At 43.8% G+C, this 24990-nt stretch overlaps 1 protein-coding gene across 2 annotated transcripts; it reads right to left on the bottom strand.

Moving 5' to 3' along the window:
• On the bottom strand, positions 1-23561 carry LOC100077549 (carnitine O-palmitoyltransferase 2, mitochondrial-like). 2 transcript variants are annotated; one of them, XM_029076510.2, is made up of 6 exons: positions 23208-23561; positions 13778-13858; positions 9084-9190; positions 5273-5501; positions 4200-5173; positions 1-845 (listed from the first exon to the last, which is right to left on the bottom strand). In XM_029076510.2, exons 1-6 carry the CDS (start codon positions 23399-23401, stop codon positions 517-519), a joined length of 1914 nt encoding a protein of 637 aa, XP_028932343.1. In that variant the 5' UTR covers positions 23402-23561; the 3' UTR covers positions 1-516. The 2 variants fall into 2 exon arrangements, with proteins under 2 accessions (XP_028932343.1, XP_028932337.1); XM_029076504.2 differs by having other exon boundaries at positions 4200-5501.
• Between the last annotated feature and the right edge of the window lie 1429 nt (positions 23562-24990).

The raw sequence follows: 24990 nt of genomic DNA, 5'->3' as shown, positions 1-24990 counted from the left end.
TGGTAGAGTAATGCACTTTCTCTTTATTCTAACAAATCCATAGGCACAGAGATAATACCTAAAATTAACATAGAAAAATGGCAACAAGCACAGTGGAAAATAAATGCTAGGTAGAATACACAGGAATTTACAGAATAAGAAGAATACCTGTTTGGAAATATTAATTTTTAAGACTTTGATTTTTGGTCTTAAGGATAGAACACACAATCTAAGAAGAAAGTTACCAAGAAAAAAGTATCAGACTTTTTTTTTTCAATTCACTAATAAAAAAGGTCTTTGCTTTTCAGACTTATTAAGACCATTAATCTAAAAATTTAATCCACTTAACCTAGAGATTCCCAGAGTTTCAACTGTAATTCTTATTGATGATAACTCAAAGAAATTTATGGCAAAAGATGCCCTAAAGGAGAACTCTAGGATGACAATGTACCATCCCACTAGTTAATTTCAGATTATTACTTTTGCAGCCCCAAATATTTAAAACTAAATTCTAAATTATGAACATTTCTTATATCCCTACACAAGTGTTTTTCCCTCAAAAACATCAAAAAAATCATTTAAACTACCCTCAAGAAATTCCAAAAACTCATCTGCATCTCTTTCTAAATAACTGATAATGTTACATCCTATCGAAGACTCAGTTATAGTATAGCCAATACCAAATCCATCCGGCACAACTGGCCCAAATCCACCCAGGAAAATTGCAGAACTGCTTAATGTACTAGTTGAAATGATATTATAGTTGATTTTTTGATAGGCTGAGTCCAGGAAAAATTCAGGCACAGGTTCACCTCTGGATTCCACAAGGTATCTCAGTGCAAACAGATGGCGATCAAATCCTCTACCTAAAAACACATAACACCCTTTCAGATAAAATGTCATATTCAAATTGTGGCTATTTTTTACTTTAAGATTATAGTCAGATATTAATCTAATAGACTCATCCAAAATTGAATTTTTTCCATTTTTTTAAAATTTTCCTTTAGTGTCAATGTTTAACCTCTCTTCTTCTTACCCAATCTCCCTTTCTCCCCTTACACAGAATACTGAGTGGAGCCAAGTCGCCTAAGACCCTGGATCCTCACACCATCCCGTGGCAAACTTAGGCACGTATTTTTATACTCTTTTACTTCCACCGACCTGTAATTTGTTATAGTGACTGTCTCCCCCACGAAGTTACAGTCTCCTTGAGGGCAGAGACGATGTCTACCAACTTTCTTATACTCTCTCAGTGCCTAGTACAGTGCTCTGCACAGAGTAGGTGCTCAGTGAATACTCTCGAATCTTGGACCAAATGAAGACCAGCAGTAGCCAGAGCAAGTGATAAAAGCCTCTGTGATAAAAGCAGGTGATAAAAGCTCAAAGCCTGAATCCGGGACACTAAACGAGGTGTTTTCCCATCTGCTCCTCTGCTACTGCTTCTGCCTGTGGTGTCTCTGGTGCTCCCATTAACTGACCTCCTGTTTTCCAGGATGATTCTGTAGCCCCAGTTTGCTGCTGTACACAGCTTCTGACTCAGCTGGCCATGTTAGTTTTTTGTTGTTGTTGTTGTCCGTTTGTTTTAAATGGTATTTGTTAAGTGCTTACTATGTGCCGGGCACTGTCCTAAGCACTGGGGTAGATATAAGCTAATCAGGTTAGACACAGTCCCTGTCCCACATGAGGCTCACAGTCTTTACCCCCATTTTATGATGAGGGAACTGAGGCACAAAGAAGTGACTTGCCCAAGGTCACTCAGCAGACCAGTGGGAGAACAGTGATTAGAACCCAGATCCTTCTGCCTCCCAGGCCCATGCTCTATCCACTAAGTCACTTTCCTTTACTCCTGTTCCTTTCTCTCTTTTCTTCCTAATTAAATTCTGTGCTTCTTCGTTGGGATTCTATTGAAGTGTTCAACTCAAAAGACCTCAATATTTGAAAATGGTCCGCCTGGTCCCTGGTCGTTGGCAGAAACCTGGAAGCAGACCAAGAGGCTATTATGCCATGCTACAGTAAGAGGGAAACTCTCCACTACTCTGAGGCCAACTCTCCGCCACTAATAATAATAAGAGGGGTATTTATTAAGGGCTATGTGCCAAGCGTTGTACTAAGCATCGCAGTAGATACATTATCCATCCATCGGTGGTATTTATTGAGTGTTTACTGGTTGCAGACCCCTGGACTAAGCACTTGGGAAAGTACAATACAATACAAACCCTGCCCATGAGGAGCCTGCCATCTGGAGGGAGTTGACAATCTATTATAATCAGGTTGGACCCAGTCTCTATCCCACATGGGATTCATATTCTAAGCAGGAGGGAGAACAAGTATTTAATTCCCATTTGACCTATGAGAAAACTGAGGCTCAGAGAAGTTAAGTACTTGCCCAAGGTGACCCACTTGGCAGGTCAAATAATATTTACTGGACTATATGGAAAAGCTAAATAGGGACACAGGACAAATGTTTCAGATGGGACAATCCCTTTAAAAAAGGATGTCTAACCTACTGGGGTTGGAAATAGAAATGAAAATAACTGGAAGGAGAGGGTGATAAAGAAATGTTCCTGGGGAGAAGGCGAGGGATGGGAAGACATCAGGATCACTGACAAATCACCTATACACTTTGATGCCTAGTGGAAAGTCTGGGAATCAGAGGATCTGGGTTCTAATCCCAGCTCTGACACTTGCCTATTATGTGACCTAGGCCAAGTCAAAACTCCTCTGTGCCCCAGTTACCTCACCAATAAAATAGGGACTAAATCCCACTCCCTCCTACTTAAGACTGTGAATCCCAGGAGAGACAGGGAGCATGGGCCTGGGAGTCAGAAGGTCGTGGGCTCTAATCCTGGCTCTGCCACTTGTCTGTTATGTGACCTTGGCCAAGTCACTTAACTTCTCTGTGCCTCAGTTACCTCATCTGTAAAATGGGGATTCAGATTGCGAGCCCCTCATGGGACAACCTGATTACCTTGTACCTACCCCAGCGCTTAGAACAGTGCTTGGCACATAGTAAGCGCTTAATAAATACTAGTATTATTATTATTTACTATTTTAAAAAACAACAATGAATAATCACTCATCAGTAACTCAATTGTCTAAAATTTTAAAAATAAATAAATAGAATTGACAGACAACAATAGGCAGCCTATAAATGGCGAGCAACAGGATTATCAGTTTGGTGTACTGCAAATGGTCTGAGTCCTAATCTAGTCGCCAGCTATTTTTGACCAGTTAAAGCTCGTTCCTCTGCCCCCTTCTTGTGGGAAACCACTAGAGCTTCCACTCTATGCCGCCACCTTATACAACTCCCTACTGCATCTGCATAGTTCAAACCCTCCTCTAAGCCCCCAGCCTATTTAAGTCTCCCCCAGTCAATCAATGGTATTTATTGACCCTTTACTGTATATAGAGCACTGTTCTACAGTGCTTGGGAAAGTTCAGTACAATAGAGCTGGTAGACTCGATCCCTATCCACAAAGAGCTTACAGTCTACAAGAATCATCAACTGCAGTCCCTTTCCTCCTTACTCTGATTTTCTCTTTTTCTGTATTTGCTAACCAAGGAACTTCCAAATTGTTTACAGAATGGGAGAAGATAATCTCCCAGGAAAAGAAATCAATATATTTAAAAATGATCAAACCTTCCCAAATCACATACCAAAATACATCAATTCAATTAATGAGAAGTCATTAAACACTTAGAACAGTACTTTGCAAATAGTAAATGTTCAATAAATACCACTGATTGATTTCACAGATGCACTAAGTGGATCTTAGTCAACTATGGCAGAACTAGGCTTAAATCCATTCAGAGAGAAAGCTTTGAGAAAACTACATGAAATTAAAGAAAAAAATGCTTAATGTTTAATCCCAGGCAAATGTTTATGGGAGTAAAAATCAGGTTAAATTTGGTATACCCTGAAAATCTATACCTTTTACCTATTGAGTGCCTATGAGCTGAAGAGCATGATATTAAATATTGCCATTCATTTCCAACTTTCTCTTTATTACTTTAGATTCATCACAATATTCTAGGGGTGAGAGAAAAATGAATGGGACAAATGATTGAGAAACAAAACCAAAATTTTCAAAGACTACATCTCAGGACCAGGTTCTGGAAATTGATCAGTCTCCTGCCATTACAAGACCTAAGGCCAAACACAGGTATTAATTCATTGTATTTATTCTTTCCAATGCTACAGTAAACCACATAGTACTCACCCAGTGAAGCTTCCATTTGTAAAAACTTGTGATACTTCGAAGAGTTTTCAATCAGTTGTCTCAGTTCCTGCACACTGTATTTCCTTCGTCCATTAATGAAGGCCTGGGCACAGCGTTTGGTGTAGATGGATGTCGGTCGTATCGTTTCGGTACGACCGCGTTTGAAGCCAGCTGTACTACACGCTTCGTAAGAGGCCACGGTTTTCCCATACAGGCGAAAAACCGCCACCTGACACGCAAGTTGAAATATGGCGTCGGGACTCATTCTTTGTTCAATTACATATTTCCTTCCAAACTTCCTATATTCTAATCCTTTCACGGACATCACATCCTTTTTCTCCTTGAATTTTTGCCGGGCAGCATCCACAGCTGACCGAATCGAGTGGTTCAAATTGAATTCCAGTCTTTCGACATTTGGGGAGCCTAGCGTGGGGGAACGACTTTGGGGTACAATAGACGGGTGCCTCGTACTATCTCTGTACACTTCGTTAATAAACCGCAGAACTGCAATGCCGTCGCCCCAAGAATGTTCAAAATTTATGCCTGCTGAGCCATCACCGGTGACGATCAGGCTAAACGATTTATCAAACCAACGGTTATAGCCATAGCCATGAAGCATGCAATGGGACAGTTCAACATGGTTCTGGGTTGAAATATCATCTAAGCATAAACAAAATAGTGCGCTGTCTATTTTGTTCAAGCTTTCTTCATTGCCGGCTTCCAGAAGTTGTTCTCTGATCACTGCCCAGGTGTTTCGATTTTCGGTGGTCAGGTAACCGAGAGGATACTCGGGGACCTGGACCCCATCTTGCATGATGTTGACTAGGTGAGCCTGGATTTCATACGGATGTAGGATATTCCCAATTGGATCCAATATATCGAAAATGTAGAAATGTCCTTTCCTCATGACTAACAAATGTCGAGCACCTTGATCAGAGAAGAGTTGGTCTCTGTTCTGTTTGGGAACTCTTGAGCTGTTGAAGAGATGAACATACTGTGACATGTCTAAAGGAAAAGCATTCGCGAGATAGGCACCGTACCAAGACATGGAAGTTGGAAGAAAGCGGAGAAACCTTTTTAAGGTTTTACTCTTGCTCCATTTTGGGTTGACATAATAGATATCGGGTTCTAAGAAATTACTCAGCAGAGAATTTCTAAATTTTGTGGCTGAAACAATCAGGTTGGTTGCTCTCACGATCTGGTTATTGTAGGATTCTTGGGGATCTCGTTTTAAGATAATGAAAGGATTAAAATTTAAAACGATGGGGTCTCTGGCAGAAAGATACATATCGAACCATGGATCTGAAAAAAAAAAAAAGGACCAACATTGAAATACAATTTTATTTAAAATGAATATTTATTGCTACAGTGCCACTAATTATGCAGTGAATTTTTTTAACCATTACAATTTCAATTATCTTATGCCACCAAAATTATTCAAGTACAGTCAGCTCTCAATTATTCCCTGTAATGGGATGTACTGCCGTACTTTGGAACATGGCATCTATTTCTCCCAAAGACTACAAGCTGATATTTCCCAGCACTTATTAACATTTTCAATGTCAGTTGCTGAACTGTATCTCCTTACAATTGAATTAATCCACAGTTATATTACTCAACCTTTAATTATTGACTAGTGGCACTACTGGTGCTAATTTCCAAACTGTTCAGTCCACTAGAACTAAACTGGTGAATTCCCTATTTATAACATTCCTAAAAATGCTCATCTGGCTAATGGTAATCACATGATCATGTTTTTCAATCGCATCTTTGTGTCCACTCACCAGAAGCTTGTCACCAAAACTTACCTGTTATATCAAAGTTCCCCCTGAACTCCATAACTATAGATAATATTTAATCACTCCTGAAGCTACAACTATTAAAATAATCTATGATAGTAGCTTGTTATTGACTTTTTAATTTCCCTGCAAACTTCTTAGAATTTAATAAAACTTTCACTGCAATTGGTTTGACATGCCAGAACCAACACTAGAAATTGATAAGTTTTGTCTTTTCTCCTTTTTCCTACTTGCTCTTTGATGCAAATGGCCAAAAGTTGGACAGAACACAGTGAAAGAGACAACTAGAGGCAAGAGAACAGGCAGGAACACACTCTTTAAAATTGAGATTTGGCTATACATAAAGCAGGTATGGAAGAAAGCCAGTTAAATAACTTGCTATATCCAGGCTGAGACGAGTGTGATGAATGAAAAAATTAAAGTTCAGATAGCTGAACAAAATTAAGCACCTGACCAAGATAGTCTATCCCATTTTGTTTGGCTATCTAAACCAGTCAGTCCCAATTAGGTCAGATAATAAATCAGCATTTTGTGAGTTTAGCTGAAATAGGAAGGATTTATTTAAGGCTTCTCTTGGCAGAAGACTGATTTATTGTGAAAAGAAACTAGTTGATACATTCACTTTCACTACTGTTGATAGTGGGAGATATGGGCCCTGGCCTGCAGAAGTTTACACTGTAAATTGGACTAGAATTAGGGAACATTCCCGAGGAAATAATTTTCTTTATTTCACTATAGCTTTGCTGAAGCTAGCTTCCTCTCACAATAAATAAATCAGTCTGCTGCCCAAGAGAAGCCTTAAATAGTAGTGAAAGTATGTTTACAGTAATTAGTTCTGAAAGTATGTGAACTGAGCATAACTTGGACCTTAATAAATGCATCAATCAATGGAATATATTTTTTTTGGTATGTATTATGCATTTACTATGTGCCACACATTGTACTAAGCACTGGGGTAGATATAAGCTAATCAGGTTAGACACAGTCTTATCTCATGTGGGGCTCACAGTTTTAATCCCTATTTTCCAGATGAGGTAATGGAGGCACAGAGAAGTTGAAGTGATTTGGCCAAGGTCACACAACAAAGTGTTGGAGCTGGAATTAGAACACAGGATCTTCTGACTCCTAGGCCTTTGCCCTCTCCACTAGGCCACACTGCTTCTCAGTGTGTATTGAGCAATTACCATGTGCAGAGCACTTACTAAGTGCTTGGGAGAATACCGTGATGAATTCGTTTCATTTGTTTGAATGTTATACGTTAGCTGGGCTTTCGCTACTCATTTTGGACAGAATGCAACAATGGATTGAGGAACATTTTTCTGACAATGTGTGACTGGACAAAATATGATGTGGTGTCAGAAGAAATGGCTGTGCTCATACATGCACCATCCAATCCAGACGAGGACCAATATGTGGATTTTCCTTGATGAAGGACTTTCTGGGAACATGCTCTCCTCTTCCCCTGCAGCTCTAGACTTTGGGATATTCCCTGGCCTTTGACAAACCCAGAATCTGGACTCCCTATAAATTTATATACATAGGCAGAAGAGATAGTTTATGGTAAAAGGCAGATATCCTCCTCCATCTCTATTTTGTTCTTGTACTCAAAGCACTCATCTATTTATTAGGATTTATGGTTAGAGGTGCTGTCTTGCAGAGGGGGTCACGATCAAAGAGGGGAAGGACAAGCACATATGAAATAGGAATAAATGACCAACAATCAAAAATTAAGCAGCTAAAATAACCCTTAGAGGAGGCAGTCCACAGGCTTCTGATCTCTCTGGGCAAAAGTCCTTGGGTTACAAAGGCTCTACATCATCTCCTATGATTTATGTGAGGTGCAGAGCCTCATATATGAACAAACAAAATCCCCAGATTCTATGAATGTGTACCATCTGGGTGCATTCCAAGTCCTATAGGAAATTCTGTCCTTCTTCTTTTCCTCATCACATTTCCTCCTTTGAGATGATACTATTAGGGCCTGCTACAAAGTGCGTCCCAAACCACAACTTATTCAATATAGCACTGGTTCTACTCCCAGGCTCCTCCATTTTTTAATGAGTTTTACTCAAGATATTTACTCAAGACAGAAAAAATTGGGGAGTTACTAAATGAACATATCTGTAATTCTTTCTGTAACTAGTCTGTTATATGACCTTGGACAAGTCATTTAACTTCTCTGTGCCACAGTTACCTCATCTGTAAAATGGGGATTCAGACTGTGAGACCCTCAAGGGACAACCTGATTACCTTGTATCTACCCCAGGGCTTAGAACAATGCTTGGCATAAAATAAGCACTTAACAAATACCATCATTATTATTAATTTATTTTAATGTCTGTCTCCCCCTTTTAGGCAGTAAATTCCTTGTGGACAGGGAACATGACTACCAGCTCTGTTTTACTGTACTCTCCCAAATGCTTAGTGCAGTGCTCTGTGTATATAAAGTGCTCAATAGATACCATTCATTCATTCATTCATATTTACTGAGCACTTACGTGTGCAGAGCACTGAACTAAGTATTTGGGAGAGTACAATACAACAATAAACAGTCACATTACCTGCCCACAATGATCTTACCACTGATGGGTTGACTGATATAGAGGGCTGGAAAATGAGTAATCGCCAGCACTACTTTACCTTTGCACCACTCTGAGGCTGGGAAAAGGGAATCTGAGAGAAAGCAATTTCACCCTCAATATGGTTGTATTTCAGGGACCCTGAGGTCCACATTACATCACAGTTTGACCTCTTATAGGTATTGCCTACAAGAAGCTAGTCTTATGAAAATCAAGGAACTCAAGAATTTTGGTTCCCACAACAATTCTGTTATATTGGTCATGTGAGTCCAAGTTGAACATTATGATCAAAAGTAGCAGGCTGGGCAAGGGGGGAAATCCAGAAGTAAATGAAAAAAATGGGCAAGAAGGCTTGTGAATTCAACTATGCCTCTCAGCTAATCACCGAGTAAGATACTTATCATCTTATCAAATGAGCTATAAAAGGAAACATAAAGTAGCTTAGAGATTAAGATACATGTAAGATAATATTCACCAAAGGATTAAATGACCCATAACGAACAAACCTGAGATGTAACTTGTATGGGAATTTTTTTTATCGAGCTCAATGAGATCTTTCTGCAGTTGTTTTCCAATTCCTTTTTCAAAATCCATTGCGATTTTTTCAGTGTATCTATAGTGCGTAAAAGTAATGTTAATACAGTGCAATGAGCATTCTATATTTTGGTCAATTTTTCAGGAAGTAACTATGAATAGATCTACATATACAACATGGATTTCACCACTTTCTGTTTCCATGTTCACCATTACAGTTTGTCTTCCTCTAAGCTCCACTTTTAATTAAAACTTAAGTGGTCATTTGACTATCAGAAATTCTGTATTTTTTTGAGGAGCTTGAGTCTAAAAACTTGGGCCTAAAAACTTAAATGTGGAATAACGAAACAAAATATTTTGATTTTTGAAAGCTCACTTAGAAATCACTTAGTACAAGTGAATTAATTATTCATTCATTCAATCATATTTATTGAGCTCTTACTATGTGCAGAGCACTGTACTAAGCGCTTGGAATTAATTACTACACTAAAGATTAATAAAGTAGTTCTGAAGGGAAAAAATGAACCTGCTAAGCATTTTAAATTCCCAAAGTGACAAGCATCACAATATGAGTGAACATGGCATCCACTAATTACCAAAAAGTCTTAAATTCTGACTGCCTTTTTTCCATTCCATAAATTGAAAGATCATGTTAACCATATCTTCTGGAATTATTTTACACTACACACAAGCAACTGTGTGCATTGTCACCCATTTTCGTTTCCTGGATTTGAAGTTTCTGCCTCCGAATGTATCTAGCCTATTCTGAAACCGAATGATTGAATCTGGACATGATTTTATGACCCAGTTTAAACAGCTGGAGGACATCTTGGGGACAATATGAGCACTGTCACTGTCAATTTGAGAGCCCAAATATCACCCACCTCTTACTAGGTTTGGTAAAACATCAAGGTGCTGAATATTATGGGTGCAGAACACAAAATGCTGCAGTTTTCAACCACAGGAACAATTCAGTGAACTGCAGTGGACTAAGGAGGCTTGAAATGGCAGACTACCGGCTGCTCAAATCCCCGGGATAGCCTTAGGAAGTCTATTCCAAATTGGGCTACTCCCAGCCTGATTCCTCATCTTTCAAATGGGGATAAAATAGATAGTAAGCCTGTGTGGGAATAAAATGCCTGTTCTCTGTCTCCCTCAGATTGTGAGTCCCATGTAGAACAGAGATTGTGTCTAATCAGATTATCTCATAACATTCCCAGCATTTAGCACAATAAATTACTTATTTATTCCTATTAATGTCTACCCCTCTCTAGACTGTAAACTCAACATGGAGATTAGAGATTAGATTAGAGGTGGAATGGGAAAGAAACACACCTGCTAATTCTGTTGTATTGTACTCTCCTAAGTAGTGCTTTGCACATAGTAAGCGCTCAATAAATACCATTGATTTATAGTAAGTGCTTAATAAATACCATCATTAGTATTACTAATATCAGCATTATTATTGACTGGCATTAAATGACCTCCTTTTCCCCACCCCCATTTTATTTGTTTGCCTAATGGTACACATACTTCCTACATCAATTAAATAATAAAACTAATAATAACGAAGGCATTTGTAAAGTGCTTACCATGTGCCAGGCACTGTACTAAGCCCTGGGATGGATACAAGCAAATCGGGTTGGACACAGTCCCCCTCCTGCATGGGGCTCACAGTTTAAATCCCCATTTTACAGATGAGGTGATTGAGGCACAGAGAAGTTAAGTGACTTGCCCAAGGCCACACAGCAGACAAGTGGTGGAACAGGGATTAGAACCCATGACCTTCTGACTCCCAGGCCTGTGCTCTATCCACTAGGCTATGCTGCTCATCCTAGGATCCAATTAATTAGGATCAATTAATCAGGATCCATAAAACAATTAGATACTTTTCCAACACCGCTTACTTAGGCATACAGTTCACCAGACTCCTATTGGAGATCTTATAGTTAACAGCTCAACGTATACGTTTTCTCCTCCTCAGCAACATGGGAGTTCCTCAAGAACAGAAACCAACTCACTTGCTTTCACTTTTATATCCTGAGGGCAGTTAAAAATTAATTAAAGGTTTTGATAATATGATGGTTCCAGTTTTGGAGTGCACACTGGTACTGAGTAGGAAAGATAAGCACTATGGCCTAATGGAAAAAAACACGGGCCTGAGAGTCGAGTGCCCGGGTTCTAATTCGGACTCTGCCAGTTGCCTGCCATCGGACCTCAGGCAAGTCATTTCTCTTCTCTGAGCCTCAGTTACCTCATCTGTAAAATGGGGGTTCAATACCTGTGCTCTCTACTACTTTGACTGTGAGTCCTATGTGGGAAAGGGACTGGGACCAATCTGATAATCTGGTATGCACCCCAGCACTTAAAACAATGCTGGAAACATAGTAAGCACTTAACAAATACCATAAAAAGGAATTTGGTGCTAAATCTGTAGCTATGGAGGGAGACCATGGGTCAGGGGCTTGAAAATGCCCTGTATAGAAGAGAAGGAAAAGGAGCAGGGGTGTGAGGGGAGGGAGGGAGGGAGGGAGGTTAAAGCCGACCTTCTCTGCTCTTATTGTTGGGTCTTATATCATCCAGAAGGTGGGAGTTTGTGAGGTTTGTTGCTCCTGCTAGTTAAGAGGAAAGGCTCCCATGGAAACAGATGTACCCCTGGCTGTAGGTCTGATGTCAAAGAGAATGCTTTCGATTCGGTAAGTTGACCTTCAGAGAGAAGTGCCTCCTGCAGAGACAGGATCTGTTTCATGAGGGGAAGAAATTTTGGGAGCAGACAGGCTAACCCTGTGAGGAAGGATTTAAATTAAATTTGGGGGTAAGGGATCTTTTAAGTTCAAAGCTAAATGAAATTTGTACTGATGTAGGGGGAAACCTGGGCTCTAGAAAACGCTGAAAAATTATAATATGAATGACAAGGGAATAGGGAAGAAAACAGCAGAGACAATCCATGGCTTTCAGTACTGGTTGCAGACAAATGCAAGAGAGAATAAAAAGGAGATATGGGAGGTACAGCCCAGGATCAGATTTGATATAACTGGAATAACTGAGATGTGGCAATAATTGGCAGGGGAAAAAGATAAGTGTTGTTACGCTCACAGAATGTGAGCCTCTCGAGGGATAAAATCCGTGACTGATTCCCACTTGTATACTCTTTTCCCAGTGTTCTGGGAAAATGCTCTGCACACAATAAACACTTAAATACTACATTACTACTACTAGTGAGATACCAAGGACAGTTACACAACATACTCGGAGATTTAGAATTCATGAGTGACAAAGTCTGTTACCTCATCTTTAAAATGGAGATTAAAAACCTGCTGTCCCTCCTACTTATATTACAAGCTCCACGTGAGACAGGGACTGTGCACAACCTGATTAACTTGCATTTACCCAGTGCTTAGTACAGTGCCTGGTGCATAGTAAGTGCTTAATAAATACCACTATTATTAATTTCATTTTCACTAATAATGCTGATAATAATAACACAAAATGAAAAGGTAAAATAAGTGAGGGTAGCAACTGCTTCAAACTTTTAATCTAATTCAAGATTCTATTAATGAGATGATTGAAGTATTCTTTGGTCAAGGTCATGATATAGTGAGAGGACATGGAAGACTTCATCTATGCAGATATATGCTGGGAAGGTAATTTAGAAAGGCCCTGGTCATCACACAGATTACTTTGGGAAGAGGGACAAATTACTGTTCACTAGATTGTAAACTCTTTGGAGGAAGGGATGTGACTAGTTGCTCTACTGTAATCTCCCAAGAATTTACTACGATGTCCTGAGATCAGTAAGCACTCAATAAATACCACCGATGGACTGACTGTTCAGGAGTCAAAGGCCAGTAGCATGACATCCATGCTTTGGGTAGTTTTGGGGTGGACGCTAGCTTCCTAAATTTCCACAGGTTGAAGAAAGTAACAGGGTGCCTTTTCCTGAAGGTATTTCAGCCTAATCAGCTTCCCTTCCTCCCTTCTGTCTCCTTCCCAGCCTGCAAAACTCCTGAAAACTAGCATCACTGCCAAAACTTCTCCAACTGCCCTCAATAATGCTTCAGGAACACTGGTCCATTAGCACTGATTTCTTAAGAAATACCTCAATTATTATTTTCATTATCCTCATTCTGAAAATAGTGCAGAAAGTAGAGAAATCAATTTGGGTAGATGATCTGCTTTATTTGATTCTATACTGATAGGGAAGAATTAGTCATAGATGAAAATTATGGTGAAAAGCAGGGTCGCTTAGAGTTAGCAGAGACATTCCTTGCTTGAAGAAGATACTAAACAAGTAAACAGATGATATTAAACCTGGCTGAATTGTTTTCATTTAGCAAGACAGGAGTAGGAGTAGAACTTAGAGCTTTTTGTTTCTAGACAAAGATGGAATGAGGTTCAATAGGAACAACTGCAAGAGATGGGAACTAGAGCAGGGGTCTGCAACCTACAGTTCGGGAGCCATGGAACCCAAAATGGTTCTCCAGTGGAGTAGGGGGCAGTGAGGCACTTAAAGCCATCAGCCAAAACCTCAGGCTGTGGAGGTCCCCAAGCACCCACAACGCACAGTACCACTAACGCTCACCTTCATTTAGCCTAAGGCGAGATTATATATGAGAGCTTATATGATTAGATAGATCTGTCCTTAAAATAGATTCATGGGTCCCACCTGTACTCTTCATCGTCCAGTAAGGGTTTCTGAGCAGCCATATACCTCCTGATGGTATCTCCCAGGTGGGGAATTGGCAATCTGTAAGGACAGAAAATTAAGGGAAATGAATTGAGAAAACTCTGCTAACTTAGAGATTTGCATTCACCAACTTACCCGTATCCTGCGGCCATTTCACTTGCCATTCTTTCTCACCTCCTCTCTTTCCCAAACCCATTTGCTCAAGCTCCCTCTCCATTACCTTTGTTTTCTAATCTGATTGGCCATAAGGCTGCCCAATTTCCCCTTAAAACCCTGCTCTGCAAACAGTAGGTACTCACTAAATACTACTGACTGATTGATTCCATATCCTAAAAATGAAGTTTGCACAGTGTCAGTGATTCATGGAAATAAGTTGTTTTGACAATGTCACAGACAGAATACTGGGCTGGGTGGACCCCTGGTCTGACCCCATAATGATATCCGTTACTATTATTTGCTATTTGTATATGGCATTTGTTTGTTGAGTGCTTACTATGTAACAAGCACTGTTCTATGTGCTAGAATAGATACAAGTTAATCAGGTTAGACACAGTTCCTGTCCCCCTTGGGGTTCATAGTCTCAGTAGGAGGGAGAACTGGTATTTAATCCCCCATTTCACAGCTGAGTAAGCTGAGGCACAAAGAAGTTAAGTGACTTGCTTCAGGTCCCACAGCAGGCAAATGGCAAAGCCTGGATTAGAATCTAGGTCCTCTGACTCCCATACTGGTTATCTTTCGACTAGACCGTGATGCTTCTCATGATTAACAAGGAGCCATCTGCAAAAATCACCTTCATCAACACCAACAGCATTTACTGAGGAAAGTGGTGGAAGCAGACACACAAGTCACCTCGGGTGTTTGCATAAACTCCCCAGTATCCTGATCCCAAATACTTCAGCTCCCTGTCAATCAGGGAGCTCCCTCTCCCCTTTCCCGGCTTGCATTTTACTATTGTGATTAGCATACTGTTATTTCTAACAGCTTCAGCAAGGAGGGTAACTCCTGATGTGACGGGCAAATAGATGCACCAAAGGGTTAGCCCCAAACAGACTTTCTCGGGGTTTGGAGCCTGAGTCTTAATAAGGTTTCCTCTTCTGCTGCTGTGAGGAGGAAGGACACTTCCTGAGACTTTCAGAGGGACTTTACACAAAGCCTTCTCGGAGAATAATCAAAGACCTCCTCCCCACTGACCATCCCACTGACCTCCTCCCCACTCACACACTGGGTCTCATAATCATAAGTCACCTCTCTGAAACCACAACCTCCTCACCTGCCACCTCACTGATACCGCTTCACCCTGCAAAACTTTTTTCTTCACCCAGAGACCTCCAAGCCTTAGACCTTCATCCCAAACTACTTTTCCCAAGCCATCACTGTCATGCCTCTCCTGGACTCCTTCTCAGACCTTCCTTCCTTTGAAGACATAAATCCGTGCCCTCCACCACCAGCCTAGGCATCAAACTGTCCCCTCACCCCTTGCAGCACCAATCTCCAGCCCTGGATTACTGCTACACTCACACTGCTGAGCACTGGAAGCAAAAATCCAGACACCAGGCTGACTTCCACCACTCCAAATTCACCCTTGTCTGACTCAACTTTGCCCTAACTCTGCCCCCTCATCTACTGGATAACATTACTTTCCTCCCATCCACCAATCATTTCATATCTTTAATTCCCTCCTTGAGCCTTCAGTCTCCATCTCCTTCACCTGGAGCTTCCTCAATTACTTTTTTAATAGTATTTTGTTAAGCACTTATTATGTGCCAGGCACTGTACTAAGCACTGGGGTAGACACAAGATAATCAGGTTGGACACAGTCCCTGCCCCACTTTAGAGCTCAAAGTCTTAATCCCCATTTTAAAGATGAGAGAACTGAGGCACAGAGAAGTTAAGTGACTTGCCCAAGGCCATATAGCAGATACTTGGCGGAGTGGGATTAGAACCCAGGTCCTCTGGATCCCAGGCCCGGGCTCTTTCCGCTAGCCATGCTGCTTCTTCTATTTTGTTGATATATGAGCAACTGGCGTGAGCTCCCCAAAGTCACTCTGTCACCTTCCCTCTCTCCTCTTTCTTCAGACTCTCAAGATGCCTCCCACCTCCTTTCAAAATCTACTCCCCCTACCTGTGTCTCTGATCCCTTACCCTCTCAATTGCTAAACAAATGCAGCTTCCACCTTTCTTTCCTTCCTAATTACCATCTTCAACCACTCACTCCCAGACGGCTTCTTCCCTTATGCTTTCAAATAATAATAATAATAATGATGGTATTTGTTTAGCACTTATTATGTGCCAGGCACTGTATTAAGTGCTGGGGAGGATACAAACAATTCAGGTTGGACACAGTCCCTGTTCCAGGTGGGGCTCCCAGTCTCATTCTCCAGTTTACGGATGAGGCAACCTAGGCCCAGAGAAGTGAAGTGACTTGCCCAAGCGTCACGTAGCAGACAAGCAGCAGAGCCAGGATTAGAACAGATGATTTTCTGACTCCCTTATTTATCCTTTCCTGCCTTAACTCTGCCCTCTCCTCCGCCAGGCAAAGCTTCTTCTCCTCCCTCATCGACACCCATGCCCGTCACCCCCGCCGACTGTTCCGGACCTTTAACTCTCTCCTTAGGCCCCCTGTTCCTCCCCCTCCCCCATCTCTCACCCCCAATGATCTGGCCACCTATTTCCTCACGAAAATCAACACGATCAGGTCTGAGCTCCCCAAAGTCACCCCTCTGCCTCTCCCCTCCCCCCCACCAGCCCCCTCCCCTACTTTCCCATCCTTCCCTGCAGTATCCTCAGAGGAGATCTCCTCCCTCCTCGCAAGTGCCACCCCCTCCACCTGCGCCTCGGACCCCATTCCCTCTCACCTTCTTAAAACCATCGCCCCTGCCCTCCTCCCTTCCTTAACTTCTATTTTTAACCACTCAATCTCCAAGGGCTCCTTCCCCTCTGCCTTCAAACATGCCCACGTCTCCCCCATCCTAAAAAAACCCGCTCTTGACCCCACTTCCCCCTCCAGTTATCGTCCTATCTCCCTACTACCCTTCCTTTCCAAAATCCTAGAACGAGTCGTCTACAATCGATGCCTAGAATTCCTTAACTCCCATTCTCTCCTAGACCCCCTCCGATCTGGCTTCCGTCCCCTCCACTCTACCGAGACTGCTCTCTCTAAGGTCACCCGTGACCTCCTTCTTGCCAAATCCAATGGCTCCTACTCCATTCTGATCCTCCTTGACCTCTCTGCTGCCTTTGACACTGTCGACCATCCCCTCCTCCTCCATACCTTATCTCACCTTGGCTTCACGGACTCTGTCCTCTCCCGGTTCTCCTCTTACCTCTCTGGCCGATCATTCTCGGTCTCCTTCGCTGGAGCCTCCTCCCCCTCCCATCCTTTAACTGTTGGAGTTCCTCAAGGGTCAGTTCTTGGCCCTCTTCTTTTCTCCATTTACACTCACTCCCTCGGTGAACTCATCCGCTCTCACGGCTTTGACTACCATCTCTATGCAGATGACATGCAGATCTACATCTCCGCCCCTGTCCTCTCCCCCTCCCTTCAGGCTCGCATCTCCTCCTGCCTCCGGGACGTCTCCACCTGGATGTCGGCCCGCCACCTAAAACTCAATATGAGCAAGACTGAGCTCCTCATCTTCCCTCCCAAACCCGGTCCTCTCCCAGACTTCTCTATCACCGTGGATGGCACGACCATCCTTCCCGTCCTTCAGGCCTGCAATCTCGGTGTCATCCTTGACTCGTCCCTCTCGTTCACCCCACACATCCTATCCGTTACCGAGACCTGCCGGTTTCACCTCTACAATATCACCAAGATCTGCCCTTTCCTCTCCACCCAAACGGCTACCTTACTATTACGGGCTCTCGTTATATCCCGGCTAGACTACTGTGTCAGCCTTCTCTCTGACCTCCCTTCCTCCTCTCTCGCCCCGCTCCGGTCTATTCTTCACTCAGCTGCCTGGCTCATCTTCCTGCAGAAACGATCTGGGCATGTCACTCCCCTTCTTAAACAACTCCAGTGGTTGCCTATCGACCTCCACTCCAAACAAAAACTCCTCACTCTAGGCTTCGAGGCTCTCCATCACCTTGCCCCTTCCTACCTCTCCTCCCTTCTCTCTTTCTACCGCCCATCCCGCACGCTCCGCTCCTCCGCCACCCACCTCCTCACCGTCCCTCGGTCTCGCCTATCCCGCCGTCGACCCCTGGGTCACGTCCTCCCGCGGTCCTGGAACGCCCTCCCTCCTCACCTCCGCCAAACTGATTCTCTTTCCCTCTTCAAAACCCTACTTAAAAATCACCTCCTCCAGAGGCGTTCCCAGACTGAGCTCCTCTTCCCCCTCTACTCCCTCTGCCATCCCCCCCTTTACCTCTCCGCAGCTAAAGCCTCATTTTCCCCTTTTCCCTCTGCTCCTCCACCTCTCCCTTCCCATCCCCACAGCACTCGTCCGCTCAACTGTATATATTTTCGTTATCCTATTTATTTTGTTAATGAATTGTACATCGCCTTGATTCTATTTAGTTGCCATCGGTTTTTACGAGATGTTCTTCCCCTTGACGCTGTTTATTGCCATTGTTCTCGTCTGTCCGTCTCCCCCGATTAGACCGTAAGCCCGTCAAACGGCAGGGACTGTCTCTATCTGTTGCCGACTTGTTCATCCCAAGCGCTTAGTACAGTGCTCTGCACATAGTAAGCGCTCAATAAATACTATTGAATGAATGAATGAATGAATGAACTCCCAGGCCGGTGCTCTATCTACTACGCCATGCTGCTTCTCTATATTCAAATATGCTTGTTTCCTCTACCCTAAACAAAATTTTTTTGGCTCATACTGTACGTTCCAGCTCTCCACCTATCTCCCAGCTCTCATTCCTGTCCAAACTCTTCAGATGGGTTGAATACCCTCGCTTCCTCCACTTCTTCTCTTCCGACTCCTTTCTCTACCCATTACAATCTGGTTATCTCCTCTTTCCCTCCACTGAGACTGCACTCACCAAGATTATTGATGACCTCCTCCTTGCCAAATCTAAGGGGTTCTATTCTGTTCAAATCTCCTTGACCTTTTGGTTGCTTTCTACTCTACTGACCACCCTATTCTCCTGGAGATGTTACCCAGCCCTAGTTTAACTGACATAGCCCCCTCTTGGGTCTCCTCGTAGCTCTCTGGCCATTTCTTCTCAGTCTTTTTGGCTGGTTCTTCTTTGATAATCTCATCCACTGAATGGTCCTTCTTCAAGCTCTAATGGTCCTTCTTCAAGCTCTCTTTTGGATCCCTTATCCTTCTTTATACACACTCACAGTAGGTGCTGAAAAAATCTACTGACTGAGTGATTCTGCATAGCCTTCTTTCCTGCTTTCTCGTCTTTCTCTTACCTGACCAATCTTGGCTTCCCCATCTATGCTCAGCACCTTCCTTCCTTCCTCCTCTCACCTTCTGAACTCCCCTTATCTCTCTTGGTCTCCCATCTGGGATTCTGCTGTTACTATCTTGTCTGTTCTTGCCTCTCCCACTCTCAGCACTCTCGCTCATGTCCCACTCCAATCTTTTGGCTCAGCTTTCTGTCCACTCTCCTTGCTCTGCTTTCTTCCTTTGTCTTCTTTTCACTTTCTCTTTGAGGCTTCTGCAACAGCATAAGCAGTCAGAGCATTCACAGATGTTGAAGACTATTACTTATATATATATGTCTAAAAACTGTGAGGGTCAAGGATGCATGTAGTATACGATAGTATCTCAAACAGGAAGGAGGGAATGATGTAAGCACTTGGATCAGAGAAGTGAGATGGAGCCAGGACAGATCTTGAAGGCTATTATCGTATATGGTAAACCTTGAGACTGAATTTTGGAAGCTTAAAGAAGCAAAGAAGAATTCAAAACAGGAAGAAAGGGCTGATGCAAATGCCTGGATCAAAAGAGTGAGGTTGAGTCAGGAAGTTGACAAGACTGGGCAAAACCCCTAGAGAAAACAGCAAAAGTTCCAACACTGGTGAAAATTAATTTAGTCATTAATTATTATGGTATTTATCACACACTTATTTTGTGCTAAACAATGGATAGACAGAAAATGATCAGATGAGACTAATAATAACATGCAAAACATGGAATGGGTAGAGACAAAGCTACAGAGAGAAGCAGCATGCCCTACTGAGAAGAGCCCAGGGTTGGGATTCAGGAGACGTGGTTTCGACTCCTGACTCTTCCTTTTCCCTGCTGTGTGATATTGGCAAATCGCAACTGCTCTGTGCCTCAATTTCCTTATCTGAAAAGTGGCATTAAATATCTGCTCTCCCCGCTTTAGATCATGAGCCCCTTGTGGGTCTGGGACTGTGACATGATTGTGGTATTTGTTAAATACTATATATAAAACACTGTGGTTAGCATCCAGATCGATATAAGCAGATCAGACATAGTCCCATATCAGTCCCTGTCCCATATGGGGTTCACAGTCTAACAGAGGGGAAGAATGGGTATTTGATCCCCATTTTACAGACAACTGAGGTACAGGGAACTAAAATGACTTGTCCTGGCTCACACAGCAGGAAAGCAGTGAAGGGGGGATTAGAACCCTGGTCCCCTTACTCTCAGGCCCTGTGCTCTATCTACTAGGCCACATTGTTGGTATTGTATTCACCCCAGTGCTAAGTATAGTAAGCACTTAATAAACACCACTATCATTATTATTACACAAACAAGGGAAAAGAACGCTAGGGAGAAGAAAAGTCAGGGAACTGACCCATCAGAAGTCACATGAAGTGTTCAGATGAGAGGAAACTAAAAAAAACAAAAACCTGACCAGAGAAACTAATGAATAGGAAGGGTAGAAAAAATAGATTAAGGCTAGATCGGGGGTATGTATGAAAATTAGGACAAAGTTTGAGTAGTTGAGAGTAGAGAGGACAAAGATATTGGGAGGTGGGTTGGGTGGGAACAGAGAAGACTGAAAGGAAAACAGCTAAGGAAAAGCTTCAAAATTCAGTTTGGGGCTTCTGCAGTGATTTGGGGAAGCACTGTGCTCTCAGGACTCCCTGCAGAAACATGTTTCACTCTAACTCCAGTCAGAGCTGGAAGAGGATGACTTTACTTCCCCCGTGTCTCATCAATTCTATAATGAAACATAGAAAAAAGGAAAGGGAAACTGTTCCAAGCAGTGTTGCCAGTTGCTCTTAAAAATTCTCCTCAAGTAACAATCCAAGGAAAATTTACAAGTTTGAATGAATGGGAATACAATTATTAGGCAGTAAAATCAGGAAAAGGAGGCGAACCCCAGCACAAATTTGAAACATTTCTAATAAACAGGATAAGAATGAAGTATGAGAGCCAATTAAAGAAGAATGGTGACAGTAGAAATATGGAAGGGACATTCCTACAATTGTAAGTTTTGATTTGCTTCACTGGCAATTCAACATCATGGTTTCTAGTATCATGAAACAAAATCCATAATTTATAGTGGACAACAGTATCCTCTGGCTCACCATCTAATTACTGCTATCAATACTGCAGGGTGGCTAGATGTCGCTCCATGGCTTAGATCATTGTCTGGAAATGAATTCATTTCCCCTCCCGCTTATGCTCTCGCCACTCTCTCATTTCTCCCTAATCTCTCATTTCCCTCTATTTCCTCCTCCTCCTGTAGCATTCAAGGATTTATCTCCTCAGCATTTAAGTAGTCACCTTACATACCTTCTTCCCACAGCACTTATCTTCACGTATCTTTAAATTATGTTGTTTTCCCCTACCTGTAATGAATTTAGTATCCCTCTTGATTGATCTTGTCCACCAAAATCCATGTTCTTTGAAGGATCACGTGCTTGCTGTATGACCTGGGGTAAATTACTTAATTTATCTGCACCTCACTGTCCTCATCTGTAAAATGGGAATTAAATACTTTGTCTCTCGCCCCCTTAGACTGAGCCCCATTTAAGACAGGGAATGGGTCTGATCTGCTTGTCTTGTGTCTACCCTACTGCTTAGCACACAGTAGGTGCTTAAAAGCACCACAATTAACATATTAAACTTCTGCATCAAACAGAAGCTCCTCACCATTGGTTTTAAAGTACTTGATCACCTTGCCCCCTCTTACCTCACCTTCCTACTCTCCTACTACACACCATCCTGTACATTTCACTCCTCTAATGCTAACCTTCCTACTGTACCTCCATCTCTAACTCACTGCTGACCTCCAACCCCCGTCCTGCCTCTGGCCTGGAACACACTCCCTCCTCCTATCCAACAATTACTCTCCCCCCCACTTCAAAGCCTTATTGAAGGTACACCTCCTCCAAGAGGCTTTCCCTGACTGCCCTCCTTTCCTCTTCTCTCACTCTCCTTTGCGTCAACCTGACTTACTCCCTTTATTCATGCCCCCTCCCAGCCCCACAGCACTACATATCCATAATTAATTTATTTTAATGACCGTCTCCCCCTCTGAACTGTAAACTCGTGGGCAGGGAATGTGTCGGTTATATTGTACTCTCCCATGTGCTTAGTACAATGTTTTGGACACAGTATATGATTGGCTGGCTGGCTGATAATAACAACAATAATAATATTGGTACTCGTTAAGTGCTTACTACGTGCCAAGCACTACTTGTTAAGTGCTTACTATGTGACAAGCACTGTTCTAATCCCTGGAGCAGATAGAAGGTAATCAGGTTGGATGCAGTCCCTGTCCCACATGGGGCTCACATCCTTAATCCCCATTTTACAGATGAGGTAACTGAAGAGCAGAGAGGTGAAGTGATTTGCCCCAGGTCACACAGCAGACATGTGGCAGGGTCAGGATTTGAACCCAGGTCCTTCTGACTCCAAGGCCCATGCTCTATCCACTAAGCCAGGATGCTTACCAATACCATTACTGGTATTACCATGATCATTATTAAAAATTCTAATAATAATGATAATGTTGGTATTTGTTAAACGCTTACTATGTGCAGAGCACTGTTCTAAGCGCTGGGGGAGATACAGGGTAATGAGGTTGTCCCACGTGGGGCTCACAGCCTGAATCCCCATTTTACAGATGAGGGAACTGAGGCAGCGAGAAGTGAAGTGACTTGCCCACGGTCACACGGCTGGCAAGTGGCAGAGCCGGGATTCGACTCCCAAGCCCGGGTTCTTTCCACTGAGCCACGCTGCTCCTACACCATTGCTAACGCTACTGCCCTCTGCTAAGCGTTCGGTCGAGTGATTTGCACAAGGTGAGCACCCAGCAGGGACTACCGACGGATCGATCATCCCCGGGGTCCGCCGGCGGTTTGCGGGTCCCGTCGCCAGGCTTGGGCCTCCGGTCATAGGGTGGGCAGAGAGGCCTCTGGGAGGTTTGTCAACGCCCCGTCGGGCAGGAGCTTCCCAGAGTGCTCTGGGGCCTGTTGTCCCGCTCGCCCATCTCGTCGGGCCGGGCCCGGCCCGGCCGGCCTGACCTGGGCAGGCTCTCCTGGAAGTGCAGGGTCGGGATGAGGCTCCGGTGGACGTAGTGGTGATCCCTGTCCCAGGTGGAGGCCGCCAGCGTGAGGGCCTCGCCGTGCTCGGCCGAGCGCCAGTACGGACGCCACCCAGGGACCGGCCGCCCCCGACCCGGCCGGGCCGGCCGGCCCCATGGCGGCCACCGGAGCATCCCGCCGGTCCGGCCCCCTGTCGGGATCGGGGGTGGCCTCGCTCGGGGGGTGGGGAGGGAAGGCCACGATGTCCTCCGCCCTTGGCGTCGTCGACCGAGGGCTGGGCCTTAGGGGGCTGCAAATGGCGGCGGGTCAACCCTGAGGGCGGGGTCACGTGACCCGCTGGCTCGGCCGTTTGAGGCGGCGCATGCGTGCGGTGGCGGGGGGGGGGGAAGGGCGGGGCCCGGGCGCCCGGCCAGCCAATCCCGCATCACCCTCAGGCCGCCTCGGGGGCGCCTCCTAGTGGGGGAAGACGGTGCGGGCACCGCCCACTCCAGCCTCACCTCCCACCTGGAGGCCCGAGGACAGACAGACCTGCGGGCCTTCGTACAAATTGGACAACCCTAAGCCAGTTGAGATAAAGTGCTTAATAATAATAATAATAATAATGATAATAATAATAAATATTGGTATTTGGAGTCAGAGGTCATGAGTTCGACTCCCAGCTCTGCCACTTGTCAGCTGTGTGACTGTAGGCAAGTCACTTAACTTCTCTGGGCCTCAGTTCCCTCATCTGTAAAATGGAAATTAAAAGTGTGTGAGCCCCACAACCTGATTACCCTGTATCTCCCCCAGTACTTAGAACAGTGCTCGGCACCTGGTAAGCGCTTAACAAATATCAACATTAATTAATTAAGCGCTTACTATGTGGAGAGCACTGTTCCAAGCGGTGGGGGTGATAGAGGGTAATCAGGTTGTCCCACGTGAGGCTCACAGTCTTAATCCCCACTTTACAGATGAGGGAACTGAGCCACCGAGAAGTGAAGTGACTTGCCCACAGTCACACAGCTGATAAGTGGCGGAGCTGGGATTCGAACCCATGACCTCTGGCTCCCAGGCCCGGGCTCTTACGAATTGGAAAACACTAAGCCAGTTGAGATAAAGTGTTTATAATAATAATAACGATAATAATAATAAATAATGTTGCTATTTGTTAAGCGCTTACTATGTGGCATAGCGCAGAAAGGAGGAAAGTGGCTAAACGTCCGTTCATCCCAGTGGGATGCGAGTGGCGTGTAGCCCCGAGCCTCACTCAGAGCATTGCCTTTATTGAAGCATACGGCCAATTAGTGAGGAAGGGAGGAATGGGGGAGTTCTCCATCAGTTCCTGGGTTCAGTTCCTATTTTCTGGAGATAAACAGATGTGCAGTTGACAATTAGCAGCTGCAGTGAGGGGTTAACGACTTGAAGTGATCACGGATTCTTCACTTGGGAGTCAAAAGAATGTTGTAGCTATCTTTCTTGTCTGAGGGTCGACAATTTCACAAACTGGAGGGGATCATCAAAGGGAAGGAGGCCCCGGACTCACTAAAATGGAGTCACTCTTGTTCTGTCAATTCTGCTCCACAAGCCTGGCTGCCGGTAGGTTGGGTTCTTGTGGACAACAGGCTCACAGTCTTAATCCCCATTTTCCAGATGAGGTAACGGAGGCGCGGAGAAGTGAAGTGACACAGCTGACAAGCGGCAGAGCAGGGATTAGAACCCATGACCTCTGACTCCCAAACCTGGGCTCTTTCCACTGAGCCACACTGCTTCTCTAAAAGACAAA

The sequence above is a fragment of the Ornithorhynchus anatinus genome, chromosome 1 (genome assembly GCF_004115215.2).
Source record: "Ornithorhynchus anatinus isolate Pmale09 chromosome 1, mOrnAna1.pri.v4, whole genome shotgun sequence".
Taxonomy (NCBI): domain Eukaryota; kingdom Metazoa; phylum Chordata; class Mammalia; order Monotremata; family Ornithorhynchidae; genus Ornithorhynchus; species Ornithorhynchus anatinus.
Note: the sequence above shows the minus strand (reverse complement) of the source record. Positions and strands in the feature narration are given on the sequence as shown.

Bases quoted from the DNA above. Each gene is read 5' to 3' on its own strand.
- LOC100077549 (XM_029076504.2), bottom strand. From the start codon at position 23,401: ATGCTCCGGTGGCCGCCATGGGGCCGGCCGGCCCGGCCGGGTCGGGGG. The intron at 13,859-23,207 runs GTCAGGCCGGCC...CTGTCCTTACAG, and splicing joins TTCCAGGAGAGCCTGCCCAG to ATTGCCAATTCCCCACCTGG. The intron at 5,502-9,083 runs GTTTGTTCGTTA...TTTTTTTTTCAG, and splicing joins CCATACAAGTTACATCTCAG to ATCCATGGTTCGATATGTAT.